Raw genomic sequence first — 22,229 nt, forward strand, 5'->3', positions numbered from 1 at the left:
CTGGAACTAACCTCTAATTATTAGAGAACCCAGATAACTAAGGTGAATAGGAGATCTTAAGAAATGCAAACAAATATGTCCAATTTGCCATCACAAAATGGTGTCATTTATTTATTTATTTAGTCTTTTTAGGGCCGTACCCACAGCATATGGAAGTTCCCAGGCTAGGGGTCCAATCAGAGCTGCAGCTACCAGCCTCCACCACAGCCACAGCCATGCCATACATGAGCTGCGTCTGTGACCTACACCACAGCGCCTGGCAACATTGGATCCTCAGCCCACTGAGCAAGGCCGGGGATCGAACCCACGTCCTCATGGATACTCGTTGGGTTCGTTAACTCCTAAGCCATGACAGGAACGCCTCAAAATGGTGTTATTTATATACTAGTGTTTTTTAATACTAAGAGAGCAGACATTTAGAAATGATGGCTATGAAGGCTACCTCTGAACAGCTGGTTCTTACGTCTGGCTGCACATTTGGGAGGTTAAAAAAATCCTCCAGAGATTCTGACATCATTGGTCTGGGTATGGCCTGGGTTTTGGGCTATTTACCAACTCCCCAAATGATTCTCAAGTGCAGGCAAGGCTGAGTAACACTGCTGTAAACAAACTAATCTTTTATCCTTGAAATGATTTAACATATACCATGATTTCCTGACTAATGTTAAGATATTAAACAATATTAATATTAGCTGAGTTTTACAGTCACTCACATTCAACATGCACATTTTACAAATAGAAGTATTTTTTTTTAAAAAAAGTACTACATTATCCAAACAGGCTTGCATCAAATTTGCAAAAATACATTCAAAAAATTCTCAGTAATTACTGAGTGGTGCATGAGCACATGTTTTCAGCTTTGCTTGGCTTTAAACTGGGCGGGGGGGGGAATAACAGATTAAATACTAGTTCTATCTGCGCTAAAAGTTTCTGCCCATTTTGGTAAGTGTTACATGTCTTCCTATGATTATCCAAGTTGAGTTGTTTTTAAATGTGTAGGTTTGGATCAAATTGCCAATAAAGGATTCAGAGGAGTGTGTTTGCGTCAAAGCAAGCTAACGGGACTTTGTGCCTTCACTTCCCTAATGAGCCTAGAGATATTCAAGTTACCTACAAATGCACGTCTATAGCAGACACGCTCACACAGGAGCCAAGACGTCGCCTGTGTGAGCTTGAACCTGGGTCAGAAGGAAGGAATTGCACAGGCAACTCTTTATTGTTGTTCTCTGACCTCCCCTGCTACGTGCACATCTCAACGGAACACACAGAACTGCTTTTCTAGGACCAAGCATCCAGGAGCAAGAGAACAATATCCTTTACCTTCAACGAAAGGGCAGTGTCAGCATCGGTGTCGTGGTACAGGATCACGTTATTGGCCATGTCGAAGCTTTCGCGGACCCCAAGATGGTAGAAGAGGGAAGGCTGTCTGGAGACATCGCTCATGTCCACCACGGCAACATCTATGACGAACAAGGAGGGGACAGGGTTGGGGGAGAGAGAGGCGATCTGCTTAGTCTACTTCCTGATGCTAATCAATGGAAAGCTGCTGCGATGTGCAAGTCCACCATCAGCCTTTTAAGTAAAGCAGAAGGAAGGAACACTTTGATTAAAATTATTCCCATGGACTGCAAAAGAAAAGCAACGGGGGAGTTCCCATCGTGGCTCAGGGGAAACCAATCTGATTGGCATCCGTGAGGACGCAGGTTCGATCCCTGGCCTTGCTCCGTGGGTTAAGGATCCAGCGTTGCCGTGAGCCGTGGTGTAGGTTGTAGATGCAGCTCGGATCCCAAGGTGCAGTGGCTGTGGTGTAGGCTGGTGGCTACAGCTCCGATTCGACCCCTAGCCTGGGAACCTCCATATGCAGTGGGTGCGGCCCTAAAAAGACAGAAGCCAAAAAAGAAAAAGAAAAAAGAAAGAAAGAAAAGCAATGGGAATAAAAACAAAAACCTCTTCCTTCTTCAAAGTGCTCAGAATGCAGTCTCACAGTATTGTTTAAATTACTGGTGGCTTCTTTTGAATTTTTTTTCTTTTTACAGCTGCATCCATGGCATGTGGAAGTTTCCTGGCCAGGGATCAAATCAGAGCTGCAGCTGCAGGCCTATGCCACAGCCATGGCAACACCTGATTTGAGCCACATCTGCAACCTACACCGCAGCGTGCAGCAACATCAGATCCTTAACCCACTAAGCGAGGCCAGGGATCAGACCTGCATCTTCACAGACACTCATCAGGTTCTTAACCCACTGAGCCACAACAGGAACTCCTGGATTCATTTTTTTCTGCCTTTTTTAGGGCTGCACCTGTGGCACATATGGAAGTTCCCAGGCTAGAGGGTCAAACAGAACCACGGCTGCTGGCCTACATCACGGCCACAGCAATGCAGGATCTGAGCCTCGATTCTGACCTACCCCACAGCTCGAAGCAACACTGAATCCTTAACCCACTGGTCGAGGCCAGGGATCGAACCCACATCCTCATGAGTACTAGTCGGGGTGGTTACCACTGAACCACAACAGGAAATCCCTGGATTTGTTTTAACTATTATTCTTATTAGGATATTTATCACATCCAAAAAGTATACTTAGCTTATGTACAAAGTATCAAGCACAATGAGTTGAAAAACTGTGCACCTATCGTGCAGCCCAAGACACAAAGCGTAATCTGTACTCTCAGGGCTCCCCAGGCTTCCCCTACTCGTGTCTCATCCCTCCTGCCCAGAAGACACCTCTATCCTGATCTCTGTGTTTTCCACTTCCCTGCATATATTAGCATATGCATATTCTCTATACTATTATAATTATGAATTCTTAAACAGTCTATTGCTTAGTTTTGCATGTCTTTGAACTTTATATAAATAGCATGACACCGTATGTGTTCTTGGACTTGCTGGGTTTTGGTGTGAAACCACCAACCTGTATGTCCAGCTCTGAGTTCATGCATTTTCACTTCAGCATATATGATAACCAGACAGAAATGTGTCCATCCTGTCTACATTTTTCAGGTTTTTCGTTTCCTTCTTCAAACGGTTTTAATGAACATTTTGCACCGTGTTCCTGGTTCACACATCCACCCTTCACTTGACACCACAGATCAAATGCCCCCGGAGTTGTGTCCTAGAGGGACTTCAATCAAAATAGAGCAGCAACACAGCACATCAGTAAAGAGCAAACTTGGAGTTCCTGTCGTGGCTCAGCAATAATGAACCCGACCAGGTTCCATGAGGACATGGGTTCGATCCCTGGCCTTGCTCAGTGGGTTAAGGATCCGGCGTTGCCGTGAGCTGTGGTCTAGGTCGCAGACACAGCAGGGATCCTGTGTTGCTGTGGCTGTGGTGTAGACCGGCGGCTACAGCTCCGATTCGATCCCTAGCCTGGGAACCTTCATCTGCCTCGGGTGCGGCCCTCGCAAGACAAACAACAAAATAATAAAAGAGCAAACTTAAATTTGTCTAGAACACCATTTCATATCTCATTTCAACAGAGAATCAGAACTCCGTGTTTGATTGGACTCCCCCCACCATGTGCAACAGAAATTTGGGGAAATAATGTCCAAACTTACACCTGCGCTGCTGTGACGCACAGGAAGTCACTGAAAATCCCAATGAAACACAACAGAGTTGAGATGAAAGGGGGGCGTGAGGAAACAAAAAGGCAGAGAGAAGCGGCCTCAGCGCCAGGCACCACTGGCTCCGGCAGCGGCCCCGGGAGACCTGAGACCAAGTCCTGCTAAGTCCCAGATGCGCCTTTTATTCTGTAATTTATGGGCTGCCTGCTGTATGCCAGGCCCTGTGCTCAGCGCCAGGGGTGCAACGTGAACAAGGCGTGATCCTTTTCCTCAAAGCCATGTATGTAACAATGGGGGCGACGAGAAGGAAGTGGTGGTTAGAATCAGGGTAAGGAGGGCTAAAGTGAGGGGAATGGTGACAGAGTCCCCCCCGCCCCCCGCCCCGGGGCAGGGGTACCGAACCCACACGCAGGTGGAGGGTGGTCAGGGAAGGCCAAAGGGAAGTGATGCTGTCTGGGACCCGAGGATCCATGAGAGGCAGGCAAATTCGGGAGAGGACGGCGGGGGGCGGGGGGGGGGTAGGAAGGGAAGGCAAAAGTGTCAAAAGAAGAGAAGATACCACGTGCAAAGGGCAGAGAGGTAGGGCGGGCCCTGCATGGTGGGGCCACTGCCCATCATTTCGCGGGACCAGAACACCCGAGAAGATGAACCTGGAAGAGGTGGTAGGTGCCAGGCACTGAAGAGGTCTGAAGGCCATGCTGAGAGGGCCAGACCCTGGCTTGAGACAATGGGAAACCTACAGTAGGGTGTTTTTCCACAAATTTTCTACTGTGGCCAATTACCCATAGATGTGTAAAAGCAAACAGAGTAACGTCATGAAATCCCTGTATCCCCCCCGCCACCTCCCCAACACTGATCACCTCAGCCAGCGTTGCTTCAGCGCTACTGCCATGCACACCGCTCCCTTCCAAGTTATTCCGAAGCAGATCCCAGGTATCATACAATTTCCTCCCCAAATATTTCAGTACGATTTGTTAAGAGATAAGCACCCAAAGGAAAAAAGGACCCATACCCAAAGCATCAATGTCTCATCATAATTTTTTTTTTTAAATCATCAGGAGGGGGTTTTAAAGAGGAGACTCTCACAGCCAAGTTCACCCTTCAGAGGTTACTGCTCAAGAAAGGACAAATGCATGTGCTGAAGAAACACTTTTACAACCCAGCCTGGTTAATTTATCTCAAACGGATAACTGTTCCCCACAGACACTTGCTCAGAGTCAAAAATCACACTGCAGCTGAATGAACTAGACATTCTGCCTAAATGACTGTTCCCTGGACTCTACGACCTACTCAAATGAAAGAGAAGGTGTTTCCTAGTGATGTTATGAGGACGTGGCAATGGAGATGCTAATTCTAAGGCCAAGGGGCTGGGGACAGGGACGGCTAGAACTGGGTAAGGGAAAGAATGCAAACAGGAAGCCAAAGGAGAGTGGTGAGTGGGGCTGAAGGACGGCAGCCCCCCAAGTCATGCAGGCCATTTTCATAGGAAATCTGCAACCTGGCGGGGGAGCTTGCTGCCAAGGAGATTAAATTTTAAATGGGTGACATGAGTTCCTTCTTTCCTCTGCCATGTCCAGGTTCTGTGCGGAGACCTGTACCATGGCCTCACCACCTCTGCTACCATTCTGTGCTGAGATCTCAGCACCTCTGCTAAGCTTAGAGCCCCTCTCCATGGCTCCACCAAGGGCTGAGCTGGAGCCCTTTCTCAGGGCCTCATTAGAACAGGAAAGACTGATAGGACTTCTCAAAAAAATTTCCCAAGCAATTCGCATCCAATAGGAGAAACATCTCACACCCGAAGGTGACATTTTTGCCTGACATTTGTCATTCGGGCCAGTTGACTCAGATACCACCATATTCAGCCAGTTTATTTTTAGAGCTTTTAAGACACTAAGTTAGCAGATGTGTAAATGTTAAATAGGATTTTAAACACCCAGATTGGGATTTTTATGATATATGCAGAATTGAGGGTTTTCCCCCTAAAGAGACAACAAATTCCCTAAAAGATTTAATCATCACAATGGTCACTTGCTTTGCAAAGCCCTTCCAGAGACTTCTCTGCTCAATTTCAGAACCACCCTGTGAGGCAGGCAGGGTTGGTAACTGGCTCTATTTTGCAGGTGGGGGAAATGAAGAAGCGAGAGGAGGGAGAGTGACAGCTTCGCCCAAGGTCACACAGCAAGGGCACAGCACAGTTAGGGCTTGGACTGAGCCAAGTCTTGGGCTCCCCAGGGCCCAGATGAGGCTACTCTTTCTAGATTCACTTGCTGCAATTGAGCCATCAGCAGGGAGGCGGAGGCCAAAGAGTTGATTAATCTTAGGCAAAAAGATCACAGAAAAAAAAAAAAAAAAGATCAAAGTCCGATTTTCATTTACCAAGTCAGATTTCACTTACAAATGCACCCCTGTGCTCCAATTCCCTTCTAATTTCCCCTGATGCAGGCCAGTGGGAGGGGGAAAGCCTGCATAGAACAAAACTTCCTCCTTGATCATGGGCCATACACACCCTCTACCTAGTTTGGCTTAACAAACCCTAAGAAGTGACACCACATCGGAGATTGCAAAAAGCCAAGGCTCCTGTTCAAATCCACTCTTGGCAGTAAAGCGCCTGAATTCAAAATCGAAGTGCCCTTCAAACAATTTAAGAATTGCTTATAATTATTTCACTACATGTTTATACGAAATAAGGAAGATGAATGATGAAGAGGATTTTAGTTCATTAAAAACTATGGAACACTATTTTGGTGAACTGCCTTGAAAGTAGTAAGTAAAACTGTAATTTTCTACTGTGGTTTAAAAATATCTGATTTCCAAAGCAAAGCATTCGTCAATGAAACGATATGATGGCAAATGATTTACCATAGAGTAATCCTGAGATTGCACTGGCTCATGCCAGTCTTTAAATATATTCCAGATTATCTCTAAGCCTATCTCACTCACAGAACAAAGTAAGAAGTAATGAATATAAGATTGGCTGTGTCCAAATGAAAACAACTATATTTTATTTATTTTATTTTGCTTTTTAGGGTCGCACCTGCGGCATGTGGCTGTTCCCAGGCTAGGGGTTGACTCAGAGCTACAGCTGCTGGTCTACACCACAGCCACAGCAACGCAGGATCCCTGCTGCGTCTGCAACCTACACCACAGCTCATGACAGCATCGGATCCTTAAACTGAGCGAGACCAAGGATCAAACTCACATCCTCATGGATCCTAGCTGGGTTTCTTAGCTGAGCCATGAAGGGAACTCCGAAAACGACTATATTTTAGAATATTTTTCCTGCCAAAGACATTTACAAAAAAAAAAAAAATCTGACTGGATTCATAGCAAAGCTGGCCATCTAAAAGCTGCCTAAAACCAAAAAAGCCTAGATTTGGACAGGAGGCACCTCTACTAACTCCTACCACAATTTAAATCTTATTCCATCCACTGCTGCTCAATTTCAAGTACCAGAGGGCAGGATGATGGAAAGAATGTTGTGACGTGTCATTTAAATTGAATTTCCCCATCTTGTAAGGAGACAACCTACCAGTTCAGTGTTAGGAAGTCAACAAATCCTTCCCAAGTGCTATGTGGGATGGGTACTAGTTGCCTGGACTATCAAGTTTCAACTAGGGGTTGGGGTTAAGAGTAGGGACATCATGAATCTATATCTGGTCCCCTATCTTTTGCTTTCTAGTATCTTTTGTAAGAATGACCAAAAATAAATCACTTTTATAAGTATAACTGAGGGGAGGGACAATTAAGATGGTGGAGTAGTGGGGTTCAAAGCTCATTAGTATCTATGAGGATGGAGGTTCAAGTCCTGACCTCACTCAGTGGGTTAAGGATCTGGCGTTGCCACAAGCTACGGCACAGGTCGCAGATGAAGCTCGGATCTGGTGTTACTATGGCTATGGCATAGGCCAGCAGTTGCAGCTCCAATTCAACCCCTGGCCTGGGAGCTTCCAGATACTCACAAAAATGAATTTGGTAAAGTTGCAGGATACGAAATTAATACATAGAAATCTCTTGCATTCCTGTACACCAACAATGAAAAATTGGAAAGAGAAATTAAGCAAACAATTGCATTTACCATCACATCAAGGAGAATAAAATACCTAGGAATAAACATACCTCAAGAGACAAAAGACCTGTACTCTAAAAACTGGTAGACACTGATGAAAGAAATCAAAAATGACACAAACAAATGGAAAGACAACTATGCTACCCAAGGCAACCTACATATGCAATGCAATCCCTATTAAATTATCTATGGCATTTCTAACAGAACCAGAACAAAAATTTTTAAATTTATATAGAAACACAAAAGACCCCAAACAGCCAAAACGATCTCAAGAAAGCAAAACAGAGCTAGAGTCATCAGGCTCCTTAACTTTATTTTATTTATTTATTTATTTATTTGATCTTTTTGCCTTTTCCAGGGCCACTCCCATGGCATATGGGGATTCCCAGGCTAGGGGTCTAATCAGAGACATAGACACTGGCCTACGCCAGAGCCACGCAACGCAGGATCCGAGCCACGTCTGCAACCTACACCACAGCTCACAGCAACGCCGGATTCTTAACCCACTGAGCAAGGGCAGGGACCGAACCCGCAACCTCATGGTTTCTACAGACGCCTTAACTTTAGACTATACTACAAAGCTACAGTCATCAAAACAGTACAATAATGGCACAAAACCAGAAATATAGATCAATGGATCAGGATAATCCATGCACTTATGGTCAATCAATCTTTGACAAAGGAGGCAAGAATATACAATGGAGAAACACTCTCCGACATAAACCACAGCAACATCTTCTCAGATCCACCTCTTAGAGTAATGGCAATAAAAACAAAAATAAACAAATGGGGCTTAATTAAACTTAAAAGTTTCTGCACAGCAAAGGAAACCCTCAACAAAAAGACAATCCACAGAGTGGGAGAAAATATTTGCAAATGAAGTGACTGACAGGGATTAATCTCCAAAATGTATAAACACCTCCTACAACTCAATACCAAAGAAACCAAACAACCCCATCCAAAAATGGGCAGAAGATCTCAACAGACAAGTCTCCAAAGAAGACATACGGATGGCCAAAAAACACATGAAAAGATGTTCAACATCACTCATTATTAGAGAAATGCAAATCAAAACCACGATGAGGTACCACCTGACACCAGCCAGAATGGCCATCATCAAAAAGTCTACAAACAATAAATAAATGCTGGAGAGGGTACGGAGAAAAGAGAACCCTATTACACTGTTGGTGGGACTGTGAATTGGTGCAACCATTGTGGAAAACAGTATGGAGATGCCTCAGAAAGCTAAAAATAGAACTCCCATTTGATCCAGCAATCCCACTCCTGGGCATCTATCCAGAGAAAACCACGACTCGCAAAGACACATGTACTCTGATGTTCATTGCAGCACTGCTTGCAATAGCCAAGACATGGAAGCAAATAATGCCATTTGCAGCAACATGGATCATCTTAGAAATTATCATACTATATGAAGTCAGAGGAAGGTAAGTATGAGGTCACTAATATGTGGAACCTAATAAAAATGATGCAAACGAACTTACAAAATAGAAACAGACTCAGATTTCAAAACAAAACTAATGGTTACCAAAGGGGCACCTTGGGGCAGGGGGAGGCATAAATTAGGAGGTTGGGATTAACATGAACACATTGCTATGTATAAAAATAGCCAAGTACAGAGGACCTACCGCATAGCACAGGGAAAGCTACTCAGTACTATGTCATAACCTATATGGGAAAAGAATATGAAAAGGAAGGGATATATGCGTATGTAAACTTACACAACTGTGTATGTACATCACTGTACTCCAGTGAAAGTTTTTAAGAGTATGATTGAGATGTGTCCAATTAGCAGTTTTTTCAAAAGAAACATGCCATATATAAGCAAACTATGTTTCCTCATGGAGGTGAATGGACACACTGGGCTTAATTTCAGACCACTTACAGCGAAATACTTGTAACAAACAGCGTGGCATGATTTAAGTCACATACATGTTGTTCTTCCAACAAGGAAAACAAAAAGCACAGTGTTACACTGCAAGCTAGGGTGCCTTCACTCATCACCCTAAATGGTAATGATCACTGTCATTGTCCTTGATGCCACACCTCACAGTTCCCACTGTGGTTTCCCTGGCAGCCTTTGAATACACTACCTTAAACCTTTAACTTCATCACTTGATGGTTCCTCTTCAGGTTCTTTCCACTCTTTTATAAAAGGATCTGCTTTGACATGACACTCTTTGAGAAATGTTTTGGAGACATGTTTCTTTTTTTTTTTTTTTTTTTTTTGGAGCCGCCTCCATGGCATATGGAGGTTCCCAGGCTAGGGGTCAAACTGGAGCTACAGCCTACACCACAGCCACAGCAATGCAGGATCTGAGCCGCATCTGCGACCTACGCCACAGCTCACGGCAATGCCAGATCCTTAACCCACTAAGCGAGGCCAGGGATCGAACCTGCAACCTCAGGTTTCCTAGTCGGATTCGTTTCCACTGCGCCACGACGGGAACTCCTGGAGACATATTTCCTTTCTTTTCTTTTTTTCTTTTTTTTTTTGTCTTTTTGCTATTTCTTGGGCCGCTCCCTCGGCATATGGAGGTTCCCAGGCTAGGGGTCGAATCGGAGCTGTAGCTGCCAGCCTACGCCAGAGCCACAGCAATGCGGGATCTGAGCTGCGTCTGCAACCTACACCACAGCTCACGGCAACGCTGGATCGTTAACCCACTGAGCAAGGACAGGGATTGAACCTGCAACCTCATGGTTCCTAGTCGGATTCGTTAACCACTGTGCCACGACGGGAACTCCTGGAGACATATTTCTTAAAGGCTTTTCTGACCAGCAGATAATGACCTCCTCTTCTAAAAGGTCAGTGTCCAGAGTGCCTGCTATGGCACAAACTGACTGGTGGTATCTCTGCAGTGCTAAGACACAGGTTCAATCCCCAGACCGGCACAGCAGGTTAAAGGATCCAGCAGTGCCACTGCAGCTTAGGTCACAACTGCCACTCAAATCTGATCCCTGGCCCAGGAACTCCGTATGTTGCGGAGCGGCCAAAAAAAAGGTCAGTGTCCTCCATCACCTTCAAGCTGTGGGTGGTCTGAGAGCTGAGGAGAGAGCTGCTGCACACTGCGAACCGTCAAGAGGGTACTGCTGAGCCTTTCTGCTACTGTGGCAAAATTGTAGGAAATGTCTTAATTTGTTCTCTGTTTCATTAAAATGACCATCAGTCAACGCAAGAGGACCCTTGGCTTTTTCATCTACTTCAACAACAATACTCTCCCTCTTTTTAACAAAATCTTGATGTTCCTTCCAGATCACCGCCACTCGGGGCCAGGACATTTACTGATGTTTCTTTCACAGATTCTGTGCTCTAAACTTCCCAAGTGGTGTCCAAACTCAAAGCCTGTGGAGGCGAACTGAGTTCCTTTGGTGGTGGTGGTGGTGGTGACTCATTGCTAGATATGGGGCCATATTTCTTTGCCCTTCATCCCTTCTGATTTCCTTTTCTTTCTTTCTTTCTTTTTTTTTTTTAATGGCCAATTTCCTTTTCCTCAGGTGGTTCTTTGAAAACGAATATGCAGAGTTGATGCATCAAGCATGCATCAAGCATCAAGCATGCCTCGCTAGCCACAGGCTTTACCAAAATTATTTAGCAAGGACAAGTATTTTTGGATGCAAGATTTTCATTCTCAGGACAGAGAACACGTGGGTTTTTTTGTTTGTTTGTTTGTTTTTAAACGAACTCATCCAGTAAGTCTTGAAACTTTAGTCTTGTGAGGTCATTCTCAACATCAAAATGGTCTTTGCTTCCAGGTCACAGCCAACATATTTGGAGGGATACACTGGAGGCCAATCAAATGACTTCAGCATGTCAACCATTTCTTTTTGTTCCATTGATGCTACTTCTTTGGCCCCCAACCTTAACAGCCACACAAGGTATCTTGTATGGACAGAGCTAGTCTGAGACAATGCAGCTGGCATTGAGGATATTTTTGCTTATTGGTAAGCTTGAGAAGATGCGGAGATATTATATTCTGGTTACTACTGCTGCATCAAAAAAAAAAAAACCACCTCAAAATCGAATGGTACAAGTCTGACTTGTGGTTCCAAGTAAGATGGAATAAATACATTCCACCCTGTCTATCCATGAATGCAGCTAAAAAAAAAATTAGACACAAAGGACAGAAGAGCTATTTTTAGGAGTGTGAAAAGTCAGTGGTAGGAAGCAAATTGGAGATGACGACCAGATTTCAGAGCACCACCAAATCAACAGCAAGTTTCCCATTTCCCCCAGTCTCCCCCGGTCTGGACTAAAGGCAGCCAGAAACCCAGAACTGGGTACTACTGGGTGTGGACTCAGAGAGCACCAGGAGAAGCCCTCTTGAAAAAGGCAGGAAAGGGGCCTCCTAATGCTCAGACAGATGAACTTCTCTACTTTTTTTTCTTTTTCTTTGTCCTCCTGTACCCGCAGGCCCTGCAAGCCCACAATGATGCAGCAGAGACACTCAGGGGCAGTGGGGGCTATAGGTGCCTGGAACAGGGAGAGGGGGACCTCTTGCTCCCGTTGAAGGAGGTGTGGTCCCAAAGGCAGTGGTGATGAGTCTCCACTGTGGTGGTTGTTGTTGTTGTTGTTTTCTTTCTGAACTTCTGGCCTCAGACATGGGCCCAGTTGTGTGAGGCAGAGTGGGGAAAACCAAAGCCCCAGATGTCTGGGGCACAGCAAAGGGGAGGCCCAGTAAACCAGAAAGCCTGACCCCAAACAGCATTCAAAAGGCCTTGAAATCAGAACTGACACCACAATGAAACAGAACTTGGCAGCTTGAACCAACTAGGCCGACTGCCTGCTAAAGCCCAAAATGTCAACAGACTCCATAGGATATAAACAAGGCCCAGAATCTCATAACATAATATTCAAAATGCTCAGTATATAATCCTAAATTACGTGGCATTCAAAGAAGCAGGACAATTTCAACTCACATGGGAAAGACAACTGACAGACTCCAAAGACAAGATGACAGAGACCTCAGAAATATCTGACAATGATTTTAAAGTAGCTCTTATAAAAATGCTCCAAAAAGTGAGGGTAAACACTCCTGAAAAGAACGGGGCGGGGGGGGGGGGCGGTTGTGGGCAGACACAGTCTCAACAAATAAAGAACCAAATGGAAAGTTTAGGATTGAAAAATTTAATAAGCAAAAGATAAAACTCCCTAAATGGGCTCACAAGAAGAATGGAGATGACAAAGGGGTCAGAGAACATAAAGGTAGTTCAACAGAACTGACCCAATCTGAACGACAGAAAAAAGAAAAAGGGTTTAGGCCCCAGTATAGAAGGATCTCCTAGAAATCAAGACCCTTTCCCAAAGACCGGTAAACCAGTAAGAAAAAAAAAGGGGGGGGGGTTATGGACAGGTATTGCTCAGAAAAAAAAAAAAAGGAAATATGCTCAATTTTGCTCAGAGATAAGAGATTGCTTGATAAGAGAAACTAAAACTATTTAGAGATTGAGATATCATCTCTCAACCATTAGATTAACAAGAGTTCTAAAGAATGGCTATCTGTTTTGTTAGTGAGGCTGTAAAGATATAAATAGACCAATGACAAGTACTGAAATTAAAAATGTGATTAAAAAACTTCCAAAAAAAAACAAAAAAACAAAACAAAACAAAAGTCCAGGACCTGAGGCCTTCCTGGCTGAGTTCTACCAAACATTCGGAGAAGAGTTAACACCTCTTCTTCTGAAACTTTTCCAGAAAATTGCAGAGGAAGGAGCACTCCCAAGCTCATTCTATGAAGTTACCATTACCCTGACACCAAAACCAAAGATACCGCAAAAAAAGGGAAATTACAGGCCAGTATCACTGATGAACATAGTTGCAAAAATCCTCAACAAGATATTAGGAAACCACATACAAATATACATTAAAAAGATCACACACCATGACCAAGTAGGATTTATCCCAGGGATGCAAGGATTCTTCAATATCTGCAAATCTATCAAAAAACTGAAAAACACTACATCAACAAACTGAAAAATAAAAACCATATGATCATCTCAGTAGATGCAGAAAAAGCTTTTGACAGAATTCAATACCCCTTCCAAATGAAAACTATTCAGAGAGTGGGCATAGAGGGGAACTACCTCAGTATAGTAAAAGCTATTTATGACAAACCCACAGCTAACATCATTCTCAATGGTGAAAAACTGAAAGCATTTCCACTAAGATCAGGAACAAGACAAGGATGTCCTCTTTCACCAATGTTACTCAACATAGTCTTGGAAGTCCTGGCCATGGCAATCAGAGAAGAAAAAGAAAGAAAAGAAATCCAAATTGGAGAAGAAGTAAAACTATCACTGTTTGCAGATGACATGATTCTATACCTAGAAAACCCTAAAGACACTACCAGAAAACTATTAGAGCTCATCAATGAATTTGGTAAAGTCACAGGATATAAAATTAATACACAGAAATCAACTGCATTTCTTTTTTTTTTTTTTTGTCTTTTTCAAGGACCGTGCCTGCAGCATATGGAGGTTCCCAGGCTAGGGGTATAATTGGAGCTGTTGCCGCCAGCCTACACCACAGCCACAGCAACACGGGATCTGAGCTCCATCTGTGACCTACACCACAGCTCACGGCAACACCAGATCTTTAACCCACTGAGCGAGGCCAGGGATCGAACCCACAAACTCATGGTTCCTAGTTGGATTCATTTCCACTGTGCTACAATGGGAACGCCTCAACTGCATTTCTATATACTAACAATGAAAGATCAGAAAAAGAAATTAGGGAAACAATCCCATTTACCATTGCATCAAAAAGAAAATAAACCTACCTAAATAGACAAAAGATCTGTACTCTGAAAACTATAAGGCACTGATGAAAGGAATCAATGAAGACACAAATAGATGGAAAAATACACCATGCTCTTGGGTTGGAAGAACCAATATAGTCAAAATAACAGTACTACCTAGGGTAATCTACAGATTCAATGCAATCCCTATCCAACAACCAATGACATTCTTTACAGAACAAGAACAAAATATTTTAAAATTTGTATGGAAACACAAAAGACCTCCAATAGCCAAAGCAATATTGAATATAAAAAACAGAGCTGGAGGAATCAGGCTCCCTGACTTCAGACTCTACTACAAAGCTACAGTCATCAAGATGCTATGGTAATGGCACAAAAACAGAAATACAGTTCAATGGAACAATAGAAAGCCCTAAAATAAACCCAAACACCTATGGTCAATTAATCTATGACAAAGGAGGCAAGAACATACAGTGGAGGAAAGACAGTCTCTTTGGTGAATGGTGCTGGGAAAACTGGATAACTGCATGTAAGGGAATGAAATTAGAACATTGTCTAACACCATATACAAAAATAAACTCAAAATGGATTAAAGACCTAAATGTAAGGCCAGACACTATAAAATTCCTAGAGGAAAACATAGGCAGAACACTCTTTGACATAAATCATAGCAACATCTTATTTGATCCACCTTCTAGAATAAAGACAATAAAGACACAAATAAACCAATGGGACCCAATTAAACTCAAACGCTTCTGCACAGCAAAGGAAACCATTAAAAAAAAAAAAAAAAAGGAAAAAAAAAAAAGGAAAAGACATCCGACAGAATGGGAGAACATTTTTGCAAATAACTCAACTGACAAAGGTTTAATCTCCAAAATATACGAACAACTCAACAAAAAAACAAACAACCCAAGTGAAAAATGGGCAGAAGACCTAAGTAGACATATCACCAAAGAAGACATACAGATGGCCATCAGGCACATGAAAAAATGCTCAACATCATTAATGATTAGAGAAATGCAAATTAAAACTACAATGAGGTACCACCTCACACCAGGTAGAGTGGCCATCATTAACACATCAACAAATAAATGCTGGAGAGGATGTGGAGAAAAGGGAACCCTCCTGCACTCTTGGTGGGAATGTAAAGTGGTACAACTGCTATGGAAAACAGTACGGAAATACCTCAGAAAACTAAACATAGACCTACCATATGATCCAGCAATCCCACTCTTGGGCATGTATCCAGACAAAATTTCCATTGAAAAAGACATATGCGCCCACATGCTCTTTGCAGCACTATTCACAATAGCCAAGACATGGAAACAACCTAAATGCCCATCGACAGATGAATGGATTAGGAAGATGTGGTACATATAGACAATGGAACACTACTCAGCCATAAAAAAGGACAAAATAATGGCATTTGCAGTAACATGGATGGAACTAGAGACTCTAATACTCAGTGGAGTAAGTCAGAAAGAAAAAGACAGACACCATTATCACTTATATGTAGAGTTTAAAATACGGCACAAATGATCTATCAACAAAACAAAAAAGATCAAGGACATGCAGGACAGACTTGTGTTTGCCAGGGGTGATGGGTAGGGAGTGAGATGGATTGGGAATTTGGGGTTAGTAGATGAAAACTCTTTCATTTGGGGTGGATGGGCAATGAGATCCTGTTGCATAGCACAGGGAACTATACATCTAATCACTTGTGATGGAACAGGATGGAGGATAATGTGAGAAAAAGAATGTATATATACATATGGCTGGGTCACTTTGCTGTACAACAGAAATTGACAGAACATTGTAAATCAATCATAATAAAAAATGTTTAAAAAAGAAAGACAGTGGTATAATCCACACACAGGAATCTGGTACTATCTACCAAAAATGACAGGTACATTTATTTTTTAATTTACAAGTATCACTTCTGGCTACTACTCACAAATACATCTATACATGTATTAAATGATCCACATACAGAGTTATTCATCACAGCTTAGTAGCCAAAAACTATACATCCAAGTGTCCCTTAAAAAAGATACTGAAAAAAGAAACAATGATATATCCACCCAATGAAGCACTCCTCAGCTGTCAACAAGAATAAGGAAGATTTCCATATTCTGATTGGAAAGGTGTCCAGGCTAAACTGTTAATGGAACAAAACAGGTGTAGAACAGTGTATTTGGTCTGGTGTCTTTTGAGTAAGAAACGGAGAATAAGAACATATATTCCCATGTGCTTGTATTTACACAAGTGGTCCAATGTCTGTAAAGAACCAGACAGTCAATATTTTAGGCTTTGGGGGCCATATAATCTCCAGCACTATAGCCCCAAAGTGGCCACGGATGAATGGATGTGTTCCAATAAAACTTTACTTACAAAATAAAGGCAGCCAATGTGCAGCTTGTAGTTTGCTGACAAGGGACATATAGAAACACTCCAAGGATACATAAAGAACTAAAAAAACTTAAGAGGAAACAGCATAGATGGGATAAAAATAGATGCAATTACAAACTTGCATGTTAAAGAATAATATCAAGAAAGTTAAAAGATAAGCCACTGGAGAAAATATTTGCAAATCATGTATCTGACCAGAAATTATACTGAAAATTCTTACAGCTCAATAACAAGATGACAAATAACCCAACTGGGAAAAAGGCCAAAAGATTTAGATAGACATTTCTCCAAAGAAGATATATGAATGGCCAATAAACATGAAAAAAAATTCAACATCCTTAATCATCAGGGAAATGCAAATCAAAACCAAAAATGAGATACCACTTCAAATGCACTAGAATGGCTATAATTTTAAAAATAAAGACAGAAAATAACGAGTGTTGGTCAAAGTGTGGCGAAATCAGAATGGTCATACATTGCTGATGGGAATGGAAAATGGTGTAGCTGCTTTGGAAAAGTTTTTTAGGGAGATCCTGATGTGTCACAGCAGGTTAAGGATCTGGCATTGTCTCTGCAGCAGTGTGGGTTCAATCCCCAGCCCAGCACAATGGGTTAAGGGTCTGGTGTTGCCAAAGCTGTGGCGTAGGTTGCAGCTGCAGCTCAGATTCAATCCCTGACCCAGAGACTTCCATAAGCCATGGATGTGGCCAAAAAAAAAAATGTTTTTTGGGGAAAAGAAGTTCCTCAAAAGGTTAAATATAAGGTAGATGCAACCCAAGCATGCAACAGAAGAACAGATAAACAGAACAAGGTCTATCCATTGAGCAGATTATCATTCAACCTTAGAAAGGAAGGAAATTCAGGGAGTTTCCATAGTGGCTCAGTGGTTATGAATCCAACTAGTATCCATGAGGATGTGTATTCGATCCCTGGCCCCGCTCAGTGGGTTAAGGATCCGGCATTGCCGTGAGCTGTGGTGTAGGTCGCAGTCGCGGCTTGGATCCTGCATTGCTGTGGCTGTGGCACAGGCTGGCAGCTGCAGCTCCAATTTGATCCTTAGCCTGGGAACTTCCAGATGTCACAAGTTCGGCCCTTAAAAAAAAAAAAAAAGCAAATAAATACAGAGAAGAAGGAGGAAATTCTGAAACATGCTACAAATAGATGAACCTGGAGGATATTACGCTAAATGAAAAAAGCCACACACACACACACAAATACAAACACTGTACAATTCCACATGCATAATGTACCTAAAGTAGTCAAACTCAAAGAAAGTAGAATGCTGGGGACAGGGCAGAGTTTTAGTTTTGTGAGACTGGTTACACAATTTGTATGCACTTAACACTACTGAATGGAACACTTAGAAATGGTTAAGATAGTACATTTTACGATGCGTTTTGTAATCACAATAAAAAAATTTAAAAGAACATCAGTGTTACCATATGACCCAGAAATCCCACTGCAAGAGGAATGCAAGGAGTTCCTGTTGTGGAGCAGAGGAAACGAATCTGACTAGGAACCATGAGGTTGTGGGTCCGATCCCTGGCCTCACTCAGTGTGTTAAGGATCCGGCGTTGCCGTGAGCTGTGGTGTAGGTCGCAGACGCGGCTCGGATCTGGCATCTGGCGTTGCTGTGGCTGTGGTGTAGGCCAGCGGCTACAGCTCTGATTAGACCCCTAGCCTGGGAACCTCCATATGCCGCGGGTGCAGCCCTAAAAAGATGAAAAACAAAAAAGGGAATAACATACTGATATATGCTACAACACAGACGAATCTTGAAAACACACTAAATGAAAGAAGAAAGTCACGAAAAATCAGTATTACATGATTTCATTTATATGAATAAACCAATGTGTAGAGACATATAGGTGATACTTCCAGCCAGGCTGGGAAACAGAAGCCATCACACTCCTGGCATTTGCTTTTTTGATCCAGGTGCTGGGTTACAAAGCGTGCACAGTTTGTGAAAACTCAGAGAGCAGTACACTTAAGATTGTGCCCTGGGAGTTCTCTTATGGCACAGTAGGTTAAGGATCTGGCATTATCACTGCAGTGGCCCAGGTGACTACTGTGGCACGGGTTCAATCCCTGGCCCAGGGAACTTCCACATGCCACGGGTATACGTCCAAAAAAAGAAAAGAAAAGGAGATTATAGCCTGTTATTGAGCTGTCGGGGGACTGACATTCATTGAGCACTTACTAAGTACAAGGCGCTGTGCTTCACTCTCTACCTAGAGACTTTTTAAATGGGGCTGAAAAATGTTAAGTAAGTTATTAAAGGTCACATAGCCTATAAATGACAGGGCAGAAATTAAAACCTGATCCGTAAAGCCAATGTCCTCTCCCCTCTGCTACACCTAGCACCAGGGCAGTGGAACGCAATGATGAATGTGCGTTGGCCAAGTTTCATCATGGATCTGTTTTGTCAGGTTTTATTCCAGAAGGCAGAGAGGCAATCTGCCTAAAGGACAACCTGCATTTCGTATACTTTCCAGGATGGTGAGATGGAGGCAGCCTTGGTCCTACCAACTAGACTCAAAGCGCCCTGAATACTCATCCTGGGGCAAGACTGTCTCCCAGATGCTTGAGGCAAGGTGTCAGGCTTGGATTATCCAAAGTCACCTGTGTCAAACTGAATTTGAGATGAATCATGGCCCTCAATGTAAAAGTTCAAACTATGAAACTCTCAGAACAGGCAGAAGAATACCTGCAAAACCACACCCTGGAAGAAGCAGGCAAAGATTTCTTTGCGAGGACACAGAAGGCAACCTTAATAGGAAAAGATCCTGAATTAGATATAATAAAAATTGAAATTTCCCGCTCATCAAATGTCACCTGTAAGTGACATGAATAAACGAGCCACAGTCTGGGAGCCAATGTTCACACAATATACTTCTGACAAAGCATGTGAATGCAAAATACATAAAGAACTCTTGTAATTCAATAATAAGACGACGACACAATTAAAGGGGTAAATGGCTTGAACAGACCGCCTCACAAAGCAAAGAGCACACGAAAAGCACATGAAAAAGTGCTCAACATTATCGACCATCTGGGAAAGGTGAGTTAAAACCACAACAAGCAACCACTACACCCCCAACAAGCAAGGCCAAAATGTAAAAGCTCAATAACACAAGGTGTCATGAGGACATGAAGCCACTGGTCTTGGGCATTGGTGCTAGAATAGAAAATGGTACCACCACTTGAGAAAAGGTTTGGAAGTTTCCTACATAATTTAACATACACCTCCCCTTTCATGTAGCCGTTCCACTCCTCGGTATTTACCCAAGAAGAAGGAAAACATTTGCCAACAAAAGGCCTATATACAAATGTTCATGGCAGTTCTATGTGCAATAGCCCCCAACTGGGAATGATTCGAAAGTCCTGCAACAGGAGAATGGCTAAGCCAACTGTGATGTACTCAGGCAGTGGAATAGTACCTGGCATTAAAAAGGAACAAACTGCTGACAACATCCACAACGTGCAACAATTTGGATGAATATCAAAAAAGTCATGCTGAGCCAAGGAAGTCAGGCACTGAAGAGTACACTTTGCCTGAGTCCATTTACACAAAACTCTAGAAAAGGCAAGTCTAATCTAAGGTGACAGGATAACGGTCATTGCCTGGGGCCAGGAAAGGGAGTAGAAAGGAGAATGAGTGGGAGGGGACATGAGGGAACTTTCTGGGCAGACGGAAACTATACTGCGATAAGGTTTGGTGACCTTGTGGTGACTAAGGTTTAGTCATGTCTCCAAGTTATATAACTAAGATTTGTGCATTTCAATGTTTTACATTAAAAATGTCTAAAAGTATGGTCAAGTATGGGGTGGAGGGTGGTACATAGAGATCAAGAAGAAATAAAGATGGCAAAATGTTGATAACTATTGAAGCTGGGAAATGGACATGCTTGAAATTTTCCATGATGCAAAAAATCGAAGAGGAGGAAAAAAAATCACCTCCATTGACTGCTCCTGCTTTTCCTCTCCACCTCTGGGTCCAATTTTGCCCGGCCCCTGAGCTGCCCCCCTGCAGACCCCAATTCCTGAGTGAACTCTGAGTCCTGCCCAGGTCCACCACTCAATTGCTTTCTGCTCTCCAATGCTCCACCACCAACCAAGCCCCAGTCATCACCAGGCATTCTTGCCAAGCCCCGTCACACCCACTAGCTCAAAACCTCTTCAAGATACTGGGAAACAAGAAATTTTCCAGCTTGCTTTGCAAGAGTTCAGTCCTTTCCTGCCTATCAGACCAGGATTTAAACAGCACCTGTCTCCAAGCCTGATACTTAGAAAGCTTTAAAAGATACTTTATGGCTTGGGTTCTAAAAGTACAACTGTCGGTTGACTGCTAAGAACCAGAAATACATTTTTCCCCCTACCAATTAATATACGGCCAGTCATAGAGTGGGCCAGGCCCACAATATCTACCTACCTACTGTATACCCTCAAGGCTGCAGCAGCAATGCCTTCATTCAATGCTACAGGTGCAATGCTTGCCTCATCAGCCAGGTCACCTAAGAGTTGAGCAAAGTTCCAGGCTCAATGCTGAGTCAGTAGCAGTAACAGCAGTTCAAAAGGAAGGAGGCTCCGGGAAGGAGTCCCATGGGCAAGCCAGCAGCCAAGTCCAGCAGAGGACAGCGGAGGTCCGGCCAGGGGCTCCTGGCCCTGGACATACATACAGTCGTTGTTGCCTGGATCTGAGCAGGCCAGCAGGGAGGGAGGAAGAGTAGGGAAAGCTTCTGACCTAACAACCCTATTGTTAATCTCCTACCGCACCTGTTTAAAATAAAATCACATTACATAAAATAAACATTATAGGGAGTGGCTCAGTGGCTAATGAACCCGACTAGGATCCATGAGGATGCGGGTTCTATCCCTGGCCTCGCCCAGTGGGTTAAGGATCCGGTGTTGCTGTGACTGTGGCATAGGCCGGCAGCTGTAGCTCCGATTCAACCCCTAGCCTGGGAACTTCCATATGCAGTGGGTGTGGTCCTAAAAAAGAAAAAAAAAAAAGAGAGAGAAGAAAATAGAAAAAAAGAAAATAAACATTACAGAAAATGTGGGCAGGAGTTCCTGCTGTGGCACGATGGATTGGTAGCATCTTGGGAGCACTGGGACACAGGTTTGATCCCCGGCCTGGTACAATGGGTTAACGATCTGGCATTGCCACAGAAACTATGGCTCGGATCTGACCCCTGGCCAGGGAACTCCACATGCCACAGGGTGGCAAAAAAAAAAAAAAAAAATGTGGGCAAACAAGAACTAGTATTCCCCAAACACGATTCAAACCACTGTTTTCATTCCAGGGTGTCCAGTGTGAATTCTTCTAGTTTCTCCTATTAGCTGTGTGGCACTCGGGAGAAAGGTTCAGATGCAAAAACATGTCATTAAGATGTATCATATTTTAACAAAAT

The 22,229-nt window shown here is 43.2% G+C and overlaps 1 protein-coding gene across 1 annotated transcript in view; it reads right to left on the reverse strand.

The window, feature by feature from the left end:
- Nucleotides 1–22,229, reverse strand: part of MAP3K15 (mitogen-activated protein kinase kinase kinase 15) — a 149,612-nt gene that overhangs the window by 121,383 nt on the left and 6,000 nt on the right. The window contains exon 2 of the mRNA XM_047764409.1: nt 1,321–1,460. Within this exon, the coding sequence (XP_047620365.1) occupies nt 1,321–1,460 (140 nt within the window). The remainder of the gene's footprint in view (nt 1–1,320; nt 1,461–22,229) is intronic.

This window comes from Phacochoerus africanus, chromosome X (assembly GCF_016906955.1).
Source record: "Phacochoerus africanus isolate WHEZ1 chromosome X, ROS_Pafr_v1, whole genome shotgun sequence".
NCBI classification, from domain to species: Eukaryota; Metazoa; Chordata; class Mammalia; order Artiodactyla; family Suidae; genus Phacochoerus; species Phacochoerus africanus.